Genomic DNA, 12955 nt, shown 5'->3' on the forward strand with positions numbered 1-12955 from the left:
TCTTGCATCAAATGTGACCCTAAATATAGTTGTACTGTAAATATTTAGGAAATGACTAGCTTTTCCAAAACTTCTGTCACACAGTATCCACTCGTCAGCCACTTTAACAGGACCTCCTTTGAGTACAGTGAACCTGCTGGAGGCAGCCATCAGACTATAGGTACACTGTGGACCTGGTCAGCAACAATACTAAGGATAGGCTGTGGCACTTAAAGGATGCTCAGCTAGTGCTAACAGGCCCAAGTGTGTGAAGAAATATCCTGCACATTTTCACACTACCACAGGCTCAATGGATATATTCATGTTACAGCAAAACTTGAGACACGTAAGACTAAGTAGACATTTAATCTTAAAGTAACATTTTTGCCCTAAGAACTGGTTCTTACAACCAAATAATTGAAGTAAAATATGTTTTTATATGTTTTAAAAATGTTTTTTGGTCTATGACTTATGTTTTTAAGGTACTGTTTACATGTAACGCAGTCTTTGTTTTCATACAGTGACTAATATACCTTCAGTGACATTTTCTTTTAAAAATTGGGACACCTAGTGGTTGTCTGGTAGAAGTACATACACAGGTAAGTATAAAAAGGCATATTTTTTCCTGATGTGATTCAGTTTTTATTTTTGTTTAAATCTAAGAACAACAGACTCTGTAAGTGGGTCTGGCATAACAATGGTATTGTGAGTTATAATCATGTGACTGCATGGCTGCTGGTGTAGACAGGTGTGCAAAACAGCCACAGTTTGGATCATGGAGAACACTTTCAGTGTGGCCCATCAGCCACTAACAGAAACCCAGCAACCCTTTGAAAAAAATCATTTATTGTTTATTGTACTGTTTTGTATAGTTCAAGGACAAGTGACCTTACAGTGAAAAGCAGATTATTTAGTGATTTTAATTACCGTCACATTGGTGGTATAACTACAGTGAATATCTGAGGTGTTGTTGTACTTTCTATTGAGTCCTACAATCAATAATAAATAAAAAAAAAAGGAATTCATTACAAATGTACAACTTTTATAAAGTACAATTAATAATATCACAAAAATCCTATTACAGCAGTGTTTTTGAAAAAAATGCCCTTGCATTGCAACATCAATGGATAAATGTTGAAACTAAAATTTAGTTGTCACAGTGGCTTACACTGTCTCTCAGAAACACGCACTCGCTTTCGCTCTCTCTCTCACGCCTATTGCTGTTTCTCCCAGTCAGCAAAGGAAAAGATGAGAGTCCAGTTTTCACCTTCGCAACCGCCAATCGTCTAATTGCATATTACGCAGCTCATACCTACAGGGCTGTTATTATACTGATATCACAAGCAGATGAAAGACATTCAGGGAGTAATAGTTTAATTATTTCAGCTCTATCCTAAGCAGCTGCACACAGCTTGTTATACAGTTTGTTGATATGTCCAGAGAAGATGAAGCAGACAGAGATATGTAAATATAACTATTAGCCATGACTACATTACGCAGCTCGTGTATGGTAAAACTGGTTCAGCAGGCACTGATTCAGATATTTGGCTAAGAATTTGTTGTGTGCACCATGTAAGACAGAATGAAGTGAAAGCCTAAGCAAAAAGTCAATGTGTGATAGTACAAGGACTCACTGGGGTGTACAGTAAATAAACATTTGGCATGCTTTATAGTAGTCCATTTCTACTGTATATGAAAAAAACAAAAGTCCTAATGGAATACCATCACCAAATCATAATATACTTTCATAATTTCTTTTTTAATATTGCAGTGTTGCGTAAAAAGCAGGCTACAAAGTGGTTCAGGCTGCTTCTTGTTCTTGCAGTGTGGTGTGTATACAGTAGATGTGCATTTAAGGTGCAGGTATACAGTGCAGTGTTAAACTGTCCTGTCGGCTCCCGAGCGCTTCCGCACAACCTTCTCCTCGTTGACCTGGTCCACTGCCAGAGTCTCCACGTCCGCCTGTGGCGGAGCCAGGGGAGGAGTGCCATGTGGAATGCGGTGTGCCACGCCCACGTGAGCCCTGTACTGACGGTCCCGTGCGGGGCTGTGTCGCGGACTTGCCGTAGCGCCCAGTGGAGGAGCATGTGAGCGCTCAGAGGCAATGGGAGGGATGACAGCAGGCCGCTCACGAACTACCTGTGGTTCAGGAGACTCTCTGCCTGCCTGCAAGAAGGGTGTTGGGTCAGGCATGGCATCCACTGTCTCCCGCAGCACCATCCGTCTACCGTCCGCTCCAAGGCGATACACCTCTGTCAACTCTGGATGTAGAGGCTGGGAGAGGCTCTTCTTCATGCGGCGACGTGGGGTTTCAGGCTGCCTGTCCTTGGCCGGTGGAGGCGTGGGCTTGTACGAGGTGACAGGACTGGCGTTAGGGCTGGCCTCAGAGGAACTGCTGGCTAACAGCTTTTTCTTAGTGGCGTGTAGTTGTGAGGTAAGGTAAGCAATGGTACTGGCTCTCTGCTCTAACTCCCCAGACAAAACAGCCAGTTTATGGCTCTTCATCTTAAGCTCCTCCAGGTACTTTTTTTCTCTCTCTTTGATGGTGTTTTCCAGGACAGAAATCATGGCGTTCTTTTGCTCCAGGTCCCTGAGAAGCTCTGTGTTCTCCTCCTCTTTCTTCTTCAACTGGGCCTCTAGCTCCTCACACCTCCTTTGCAGCTCTCTGCATCGGGCCTCGCTGCTGTCTGCACACACAGAAAAAACCCAACAGCTCTTACATGGAGTACTGTGCAAAAGTCTCAAGCCACCCAACATTCCTTTATATGTTGACAGGAAAATAGGAAATAGTGCAGCAATTACTGAAAGATGCAAACATACATGTAAATACAGAATAAAAGGAAAAATAGTTTGACAATTCTAACATGAAAGTCAATATTTGATATGACCACCTTTATTCTTCAACACAGCCTGAACTCTCTTAGACAAACTTTCTTGAAATTTTCTTTAAGCAGTCTTAATAATGTTGAGGTCTGAGCTCTAATGAGGCCAATCCATTCTGTGTTTTTCTATCCAACTATGCTTTGGCTGCATTAGCATTGTTTGGGATCTGACAAATAAAGAAAACAAAGCTGTTGCTAGTACGTTGTTACTCCACATGGTGCTGCAATGGTATTCTACTTTTCTGCTTTCATAATTGCATCAATTTTGATGAGATACCGAACTCCACTTGCTGAAATGCAGCCCCAAACCATGACAGAGCCCCCACTGTGTTTTACGGCTGTAGACAATTTCTGTTGTCTCTCTATCCTGAATACCTCCGTACATACCGACAATCATTTGAACAAAAATAACTAAAATTAATTTTAAAGAATATATTTATAAAGAATATATATATATATATATATATATATATATATATATATATATATATATATATATATATATATATATATATATATATATATATATATATATATATGTATATGTGTGTGTGTGTGTGTGTGTGTGTGTGTGTGTGTGTGTATGTAAGCACAAAGACCACCAGACTAATCATTAGTGCATTAAGTGCAGACGCTGACTATAGGCTGACAGAGATGGTATGATCCTACAGAGACTCATCTGCAGTGGGCAGAGAGCTCCTGTCTCACATTACATCTCTGGTAGACAGCTAGAGTACTCCCATGTGATCTCCATCACTGCTGCCCCCACCCAGCCTTGCCCCACCCAGGTACAATCAATGTATAGCTATGTTTGTATATGTGCAAAAAATATGGAATGAAGCACATTTGTGTATATTTTATTCAGTAGAAATCCTCAATCCTTTGCAATTCCTTCATTCAGTCTAATCAAATACAAGGGTGGTTACAGCAATGATTATATCATTTTTCTCTAGTTTTCTCTGGTCCCCTCCCCAATCAGACCAGGAGTGACATGTTTAGCCGCATGTTCTCCTTAAATTGCTGGCTGTCTGAGTGGTGTCCCAGAAATGATGTGGGCTTCATAGATAATTGGAAAACCTTCTGGAGGAAACCTGGTCTTGTTAGGAGAGATGGCATCCATCCCACTTTGGATGGAGCAGCTCTCATTTCTAGAAATATCGACAAATTTATTAAACCCCTCAAAACATGACTATCCAGAGTTGGGACCAGGAAGCAGAGTTGCAGTCTTACACGCCTCTCTGCAGCTTCTCTCCTCCTGCTACCCCCCCAAAAACCCATCTCCATAGAGACTGTGTCTGCTTCCAAAAAGACAAAAAACAAACTAAAAACCAGCAACAAACAACTTAAACATTTACAAAGAAAGAACAATACAGTATCCACATCTGAACCAAAGAGTAAAACAGTGAAATGTGGATTATTAAATATTAGGTCTCTCTCCTCCAAGTCTCTGTTAGTACATGACTTAATAATTGATCAACAAATTGATTTACTCTGCCTTACAGAAACCTGGTTGCAGCAGGATGATTATGTTAGTTTAAATGAATCAACACCCCCGAGTCATTCTAACTACCAGAAATCTCGAAGCACAGGTCGAGGGGGCGGTGTAGCAGCAATTTTTCACACCAGTCTATTAATTAATGAAAGACCAAGACAGACTTTTAATTCATTTGAAAGCCTGATGCTTAACATTGTCCACCCCAGCTGTGAAACTCAGAAACCAGTCTTACTTGTTATCATCTATCGTCCACCTGGGCCTTACACAGAGTTTCTGTCTGATTTCTCAGACTTTATATCTAATTTAGTTCTGAGCTCAGATAAAATAATTATTGTGGGTGATTTTAACATCCATGTTGATGCTAAAAATGACAGCCTCAACATGGCATTTAATCTGTTGTTAGACTCAATTGGTTTCTCTCAAAATGTAAAAGAACCCACCCACCACTTTAATCACACTCTAGATCTTGTTTTAACATATGGCATAGAAACTGAACATTTAACAGTGTTTCCTGAAAACCCTCTCCTGTCTGATCATTTCCTGATAACATTTACATTTACAATAATTGATTATGCAGCAGTGGAGAGTGGACTTTATCAAAGTAGATGTCTTTCTGAAAGCGCTGTAACTAAGTTTAAGAATATAATCCAGCCACTGTTATCATCGTCAATGCCCTGTACCAACACAGAGCAGAGCAGCTATCTGAACGCTACCCCAACAGAGGTCGATTATCTTGTTAATAATTTCACCTCCTCACTACGTACGACTCTGGATACTGTAGCTCCAGTGAAAACTAAGGTCTCTAATCAGAAGTACCTGACCCCGTGGTATAATTCTCAAACACGTACCCTAAAGCAGATGACTCGTAATCTGGAGAGGAAATGGCGTGTCACAAATTTAGAGGATCATCATTTAGCCTGGAGAAATAGTTTGTTGCTTTATAAGAAAGCCCTCCGCAAAGCCAGAACAGCTTACTACTCATCACTGATTGAAGAAAATAAGAACAACCCCAGGTTTCTCTTCAGCACTGTAGCCAGGCTGACAAAAAGTCAGAGCTCTTTTGAGCCAACCATCCCTTTAACATTAACTAGTGATGACTTCATGAACTTCTTCACAAATAAAATTTTTATCATTAGAGAAAAAATTACCAATAATCATCCCACAGATGTAATATTATCTACAGCTACTCTTAGTACCATTGATGTTAAGTTAGACTCTTTTTCTCCAATCGATCTTTCTGAGTTAACTTCAATAATTACTTCCTCCAAACCATCAACGTGTCTTTTAGACCCCATTCCTACAAAACTGCTCAAAGAAGTCCTGCCATTGATTAATTCTTCGATCTTATATATGATCAACCTATCTCTAATAATCGGCTATGTACCACAGGCCTTCAAGGTGGCTGCAGTTAAACCTTTACTCAAAAAGCCATCTCTAGACCCAGCAGTCTTAGCTAATTATAGGCCAATCTCCAACCTTCCTTTCATATCAAAAATCCTTGAAAGAGTAGTTGTCAAACAGCTAACGGATCATCTGCAGAGGAATGGTTTATTTGAAGAGTTTCAGTCAGGTTTCAGAGTTCATCACAGCACAGAAACAGCTTTAGTGAAGGTTACAAATGATCTTCTTATGGCCTCTGACAGTGGACTCATCTCTGTGCTTGTCCTTCTTGACCTTAGTGCAGCATTCGATACTGTTGACCATAATATCCTGTTAGAGCGATTAGAACATGCTGTAGGTATTACAGGTATTGCACTGCAGTGGTTTGTATCATATCTATCTAATAGACTCCAATTTGTGCATGTAAATGGAGAGTCCTCTTCACACACTGAGGTTAATTATGGAGTTCCACAGGGTTCAGTGCTAGGACCAATTCTGTTTACATTATACATGCTTCCCCTAGGCAGCATCATTAGAAGACATAGCATACATTTTCACTGCTATGCAGATGACACCCAGCTCTATCTGTCCATGAAGCCAGATAACACACACCAATTAGTTAAACTGCAGGAATGTCTTAAAGACATAAAGACTTGGATGGCCACTAACTTTCTGCTTCTTAACTCAGATAAAACTGAGGTCATTGTACTCGGCGCTGAAAAGCTTAGAAATATGGTATCTAACCAGATTCTTACTCTGGATGGCATTACCTTGGCCTCCAGTAACACTGTGAGGAACCTTGGAGTCATTTTTGACCAGGATATGTCCTTCAACGCACATATTAAACAAATATGTAAGACTGCGTTCTTCCATTTGCGCAACATCTCTAAAATTAGAAATATCCTGTCTCAGAGTGACGCTGAAAAACTAGTTCATGCATTTATTACTTCCAGGCTGGACTACTGCAATTCATTATTATCAGGATGTCCAAAAAACTCACTGAAAAGCCTTCAGTTAATCCAAAATGCTGCAGCAAGAGTACTGACAGGGACTAGAAAGAGAGAGCATATTTCTCCTGTTTTGGCTTCCCTTCATTGGCTTCCTGTTAAATCCAGAATTGAATTCAAAATCCTGCTCCTCACATACAAGGTCTTAAATAATCAGGCCCCATCTTATCTTAATGACCTTGTAGTACCATATCACCCTATTAGAGCACTTTGCTCCCGCTCTGCAGGCCTACTTGTTGTTCCTAGAGTATTTAAAAGTAGAATGGGAGGCAGAGCCTTCAGTTTTCAGGCCCCTCTTCTGTGGAACCAGCTTCCAGTTTGGATTCAGGAGACAGACACTATCTCTACTTTTAAGATTAGGCTTAAAACTTTCCTTTTTGCTAAAGCATATAGTTAGGGCTGGACCAGGTGACCCTGAATCCTCCCTTAGTTATGCTGCAATAGATGTAGGCTGCCGGGGGATTCCCATGATGCATTGAGTTTTTCCTTTCCAGTCACCTTTCTCACTCACTATGTGTTAATAGACCTCTCTGTATTGAATCATATCTGTTATTAATCTCTGTCTCTCTTCCACAGCATGTCTTTTATCCTGTCTTCCTTCTCTCACCCCAACCGGTCGCAGCAGATGGCTGCCCCTCCCTGAGCCTGGTTCTGCCGGAGGTTTCTTCCTGTTAAAAGGGAGTTTTTCCTTCCCACTGTCGCCAAAGTGCTTGCTCATAGGGGGTCATATGATTGTTGGGCTTTTCTCTGTATCTATGAAGCGCCTTGAGGCGACTTTTGTTGTGATTTGGCGCTATATAAATAAAATTGAATTGAAATTGAATTGAATTTTTTTCACTTTCTGAAGGGGGGGCTGGTACATGTTTGCTACAGCTAGAACAGCTGGGCCCTGCTAAAGGGAGCATTTAGAAGTGTGTGCATTAGTGCTGTGACACATAATCTCATTTCCTGCACTCCAATCTCTGAGATGTCCCCCACTAACATGATAGTGCCTCTGACTGGAGGCCTTGACAATACTGATTGAGGCTGGGCCTTTAAGGACACCAACAACGTAATGTGCTCCTGGTGACATACTCACTTGCACACATCAGTGTGGCCATCGATAGTTTGTACATAAATTAAATTGTATTCTGCCTATCAGGTGCCTTTGAGGTTGTGCTGTGGAGCAGCATGTGATTCAGACCAGTGATGTCACTCCATGTCATGGCCCTGGTTTTATGGGGGAGGGGCAGGTGGCAATGAGCAATGGGAGCTGCAATAAACAGCAGGGAGGCCCACACTGCAATACTTCTTGGGTGGGAACAGGGAGAGTGCTGTGCTCCCAGGCCTGTCCACTGACACAGACCTCTATTTCAAAGGAAAAAACACTGATTTACAGCCTTTACTGCTGTGGGGGTTTTGTGCTGCACAGTTTGAAGGAGTTACAGAAAATGTAATATATCATTATAAAACCCAAAAGACAAAGAATAAAAAAATAAAAAAGCTTTTTACCTGGGGGAAGTGAGTATAATTTGAAACAGTTTTTTTTAGCTTCTCTTGTCAGAATACCAGTGTCATGTCAGAAGATTGAACTAATAAGACTGACTGGTCTAAAAAGAAAAGGGCTAGACCAAAGGGCTCACACTGGGCAAAACAGCGTGTAAAGCATTAGCAGTAATCACCTTTCCACAACAAATTAATGGCATCTCTAACTCATGACAACAACGCTGAATGCCAGTGGTATAACTGGTGCTTGTGTACTACAAATGATGCTTACCTGAGGGATCGGAGCTTCTGATAGTGAGCTCATACGTCAGGTCTATGAAAGAAAAAGAAGAGGGTTATTCACAATGCCTGCGCTACATGAGGCTAGAACAGGGCAGCTATCTAACAGCATGCTCCTCACATACTAATTAACAGCAAAGCAAGTTTGGGGAAAACATGTCTGTGCTTTCCATATGGCAGTGTTCATTTAATAAGATTAGTGAGAGCTCATCATCAGCTTTAGTAAACAGGTTAGCCCTGGATACAGGAAGTCAGGGGCAGATCATGCTGTTTTCTCCTTTTCCTGGGCGACCATATTTATGTCTGCTGCGTGTATCTATTACTGCCAGTAAGTCGCCATATTTTTTCAGACATATTTAGCACTGGAAACGCATCATCTTGCTGACCTTTAGTTCCAGGTATAAGCTTAGGTTCAGCAAAAGACTCTGTTTTAAATTCATGAGCATTCCCTACCACAGTTGAGATTAAATGTGTTGGTCTTCCGCAGCAGCGTGAAGCCCTACTTGTGGCCCTTCTCACCTGTGCACTGCTGCTGTAATCTGCGGATCTCTGCATGCAGCCCCTTCAGCGTGTTGGCGTGGTCCTGCTGGAGGAAGAGCAGGTTTTTCTGTGCACTCTGCAACTGATTTTCCAGTGTTACATTTGCTGACGCCATGGTGGATTTTGTTCGGACACACAACTGGCCTCGCAACCTCCAGGCGGACATGACAGAAAGGAGACGAGGTAGAGACAGAGAGAGTAAAAAAAGAGAGAGACAGAGAAGAGGACCATAAAAAAGTGATCACATCAATTCTCAACCATTTGGCTGTAAACGTGAGATTTAGGATACGGTCTAACTTTGCTTTCTAAGCAAACCAGCCAATCTACATACGGGATGATACCATTAACCCCATTTACAAAGAAGGGCATTTTACATTTAAACTGATCATCCAAAGGCAAAAATGTCAACTCTGTTTGTTGTTTGTTATGCACGGTAGCTGTGTCGGATATCATTATTGCCTGGGTCAATGCTAGAATGAGACTATAGCAGAGAAAGGCCAGGCAACAGTAATGGCTTGCTGTACTTAACGACCAATCACTGAAATTAGGCTATAGATTTATAATCCAGAGTGGGCCCTGCTGGCCTTAAAAAAGGCATCTGAAAGGTAACACTAATCTAATACGTACTAATCCAATTTACATATTATCTTGTAATTTGATAAGGCGACGCAGTGGAAATATTTTTCCTCTGTGAGAGAGTCTTTCAAATTCAGAATATCTAACAGACCCCAACAGTGAAACAGCATAACATATGTCTCTATAACACAATCCTCTCATTAAGTGTCCATAACACCATCAGTCATAACACTAAATCAAAGCTGAACACATTAACAGATGTCACAGTGAGTGACACTGGGTGTGGCTTGCCCCACCTTCTTCCACACTCTCTTCACTGAACATCCTTGTCTCCAGAGGCGAGTCTCAATATCTCCACCCTCTGTTAAACTGTGCTGAGGCTTCAGAGAACACTGATCTCCGCTAAAATCCCCTCCTGTATACAGAGGCAGCCTCTGACTGCAATCATAAGTGTGTTTCAATAAAACATCTCTGAGCTTCCCACTCTTACATAATCTAATTTATATGAATAATACATCCCATGCACCTGACCTAACATGCTCCCTAGTTTTAGCTCTCACGCGCCTGTGTGTTTTTGCCATGAAAACATGTGATAACCAAAACACAGCCTGGCACATACAGCTGGGGGTGTGTCACAAAGGCTGAGGAGATAATCTATTATTGATGAGTAATGTGTGGTCCTTCCGGTAAACCCTGCGCTGCAAGCATATCTCTCATCCCATCTCCTTCCTAGAATAGCTTTGATAGCTTTCCGCTTGCAAAGACGTGACCTCAGCCAACTTTAGTAATATGGCTTATGCCATAGCATGGAGGTGATTCAAAAAGTGTATGGATGCTCAGTGAGTTAAAGAAAGACAGTTCCTCTAAGATGTAAATCCTTGCCATTTGAGCGTGTTTACTTGACTCTCTTTTCCTAATGTAGCAACCAGTATTTCCCCACACAGAGAATATAAATAATCAATGAACTGCAGCAGCAGAACGAAAGAAACATTAGAAAATAGCTACTATCCTCAGCCACAACTCCTTCGCTGTCACGCCCTGTAATGACGCTGAAACTGCACGCAAACGTGCATCCTTCAACCTTGGATTCCACACTGTAAACAGAAGCTTCCCTTCCAGAATCTTCTCTAAATCTGTTGCTTGTATTTTATGGAAAGATGCAGTCTAGGTTACTCTCCACAATAATCACGTCCTCACAGAGAGTCATGTTTATGTCATCAACAAAAGCATTAAAAGGAAAACAGAGGCAGCTAAAGCTTAAGTGGTCTAACTACAAACAACGCCTGCAACTGCAACAGGACAGATAACGCTACGTGTTATTAGACTGCGCTCCACCACACTTTTTCAATTTCAGCACCTGCATTGCGGACAGCACCCCTAAATGAAGCCTCCGCTGGTCCTAGCGGTAGCTGGCAGAGGATCATTGTTTTAACGTTCATCTTCATCCAGAGACTTAATTCTCGACTTGACCTTCTTTATCTGTACCGACGAATAAGAGAAAGTCGTAAATCAGGCCTGGCGAGCGGTGGAAGTGAAAGGCTTCAAAACACCCCACTTTCTGTGGTCTTTTTGACTCCGCGTGCTGTTGGATGCCATTGCTGCGTTTCAAGGGGTCATTACAAAGGCTGTCCTTGCAAACCAATGCTATGTGCGACTGTGGTCCAGGGAGGAGCTGACCAGTGTCCAGCAAACAGTACATTTTTTTTCTCTGCTGGGTCACACCAAACCACACTTTACAATCACCCAAAAACAGCCTGCTGCACGCACAAAGCAACCGACTAATCCTAGCATGAAGATGGGGTTTTATTTAGCTTTGTGGAGGTGGTCAGGTAAATTCGGGATACACTGAATACATCCAACAGGGCTTATCCGTACTTTCGATGAAAGTCCTGCAGCAATGCGCACACATTAGCAGGTGCCATGCCATTATTAACGACATTAAGGCTTTTTCTGACGTGGAATAGACAAAACAATTTAAAAGTTAAAATGTAGTTTTATTGAGTGTGTTTAGATTAATCCCAAATAAAACTGAAGCACACAAAAATTAGCTTCAGCTTCATATAACGAAACATATATTTTAATGTGCCGATAGCCTCCTTCGAATAAAACGGGGTAACTACGTAAGCTATGAGGCTTTCATTGATGCTAGCCTAGCTTAACTGCTAACAAGGCTACAACAGTACCTTAACGTTATATGGCGGAGAGCTTACCTTACAGCTAAAAATACGCGGCCGTCGAATATCTTCTAAAATATCGGGAAATGTGGATAAACCGACTAGCCACACCGGCTAAGCGCAGTCCGCCTTGTGGGGCATGTCAGGGATGCTGCTGTCAGGGGTTCGCCTCCGCTGGGTTAAAGAGAGGGGTGGCTGTGTCAGTTTCCTATCATCTCCCCGAGCTACTAGACAAAATAAAGCGGTGCATCATGGGAAACCCGAACGTTAAGCGATACAACCCTAAAATGTTCCAGACCAGTGACTTTTGACCAATTACATTAAAGTTAAAGGTTAGAATCACAGCTTAAATTTACGTAAGCTGAAACTAAGCAGCTCACGTAAAAGTAGAATAGAGTCTACTAACCTTTAAACGTCATTAAATGTGGAAGTAGCAGCTCTTACGGACGTGCCACCGTTTACGGGGAGAGCGTCATCACCATAGCAACAGAAACTGTCACTTGTTAAGGGGTGAGGCGTACATGCTATCTAGTGATAGAGTCGAAGTAAGTAGTTGTTATGTCAAGTGTGACGTGTCATAACTTCTTGATGCTTATGATAGTTTATTCAGGCGCTAGGTTTGATGTTTTGTTATGTCAAAGCGCCTGGACTGCGTGAAAAAATAAAAATGAACGAAAGCTGTTGGACAGTTCAGCTGAGGGGCAGCAGGGGGCAGTATTGCCCCTCAATTACTGTGTAGGCGGTAAAACAACAGCAACAGTTTTTTTCCTTCCACTTATCACATGTTTTGACATTCCACTCTCTCTTTCTCGTTTTCGCTGCACTAACAGAGTCACATTCTCTAATCAACAATTAAAATGATCACTAACCAGTTCATCACATTAACAAATAAAAACAGAATAAAGGTAAATTAACAAATATCTGTTCAAATTAGGAGAGAGCCAGTTGAGATTAAATGTGTTGGTCTTCCGCAGCAGCGTGAAGTCCTACTTGTGGCCCTTCTCACCTGTGCACTGCTGCTGTAATCTGCGGATCTCTGCATGCAGCCCCTTCAGCGTGTTGGCGTGGTCCTGCTGGAGGAAGAGCAGGTTTTTCTGTGCACTCTGCAACTGATTTTCCAGTGTTACATTTGCTGACGCCATGGTGGATTTTGTTCGG

General features: G+C 41.8%; 1 protein-coding gene across 5 annotated transcripts; it reads right to left on the bottom strand.

The window, feature by feature from the left end:
* Positions 1-1719: 1719 nt before the first annotated feature.
* On the bottom strand, positions 1720-12300 carry ccdc92 (coiled-coil domain containing 92). Of its 5 annotated transcripts, none has more exons than XM_006803164.3 (5): positions 12204-12295; positions 11834-12021; positions 9027-9199; positions 8500-8541; positions 1720-2666 (listed from the first exon to the last, which is right to left on the bottom strand). In XM_006803164.3, exons 3-5 carry the CDS (start codon positions 9160-9162, stop codon positions 1858-1860), a joined length of 987 nt encoding a protein of 328 aa, XP_006803227.1. In that variant the 5' UTR covers positions 9163-9199; positions 11834-12021; positions 12204-12295; the 3' UTR covers positions 1720-1857. The 5 variants fall into 5 exon arrangements, with proteins under 5 accessions (XP_006803227.1, XP_006803229.1, XP_006803228.1 ...); XM_006803166.3 differs by having other exon boundaries at positions 11834-11971; positions 12204-12290; XM_006803165.3 differs by having other exon boundaries at positions 11834-12024; positions 12204-12267.
* Between the last annotated feature and the right edge of the window lie 655 nt (positions 12301-12955).

This window comes from Neolamprologus brichardi, chromosome 12 (assembly GCF_056152115.1).
Source record: "Neolamprologus brichardi isolate AB-2024 chromosome 12, ASM5615211v1, whole genome shotgun sequence".
NCBI classification, from domain to species: domain Eukaryota; kingdom Metazoa; phylum Chordata; class Actinopteri; order Cichliformes; family Cichlidae; genus Neolamprologus; species Neolamprologus brichardi.

Excerpts from the sequence above, each read along its gene's own strand:
- ccdc92 (XM_087849007.1), bottom strand. The coding sequence starts at position 9,213 with ATGTCCGCCTGGAGGTTGCGAGGCCAGTTGTGTGTCCGAACAAAATCC. Across the intron at positions 8,542-9,026 it reads ATTACAGCAGCAGTGCACAG|ACCTGACGTATGAGCTCACT; the intron begins GTGAGAAGGGCC and ends TTTCTTTCATAG. Across the intron at positions 2,667-8,499 it reads CAGAAGCTCCGATCCCTCAG|ACAGCAGCGAGGCCCGATGC; the intron begins GTAAGCATCATT and ends CTGTGTGTGCAG.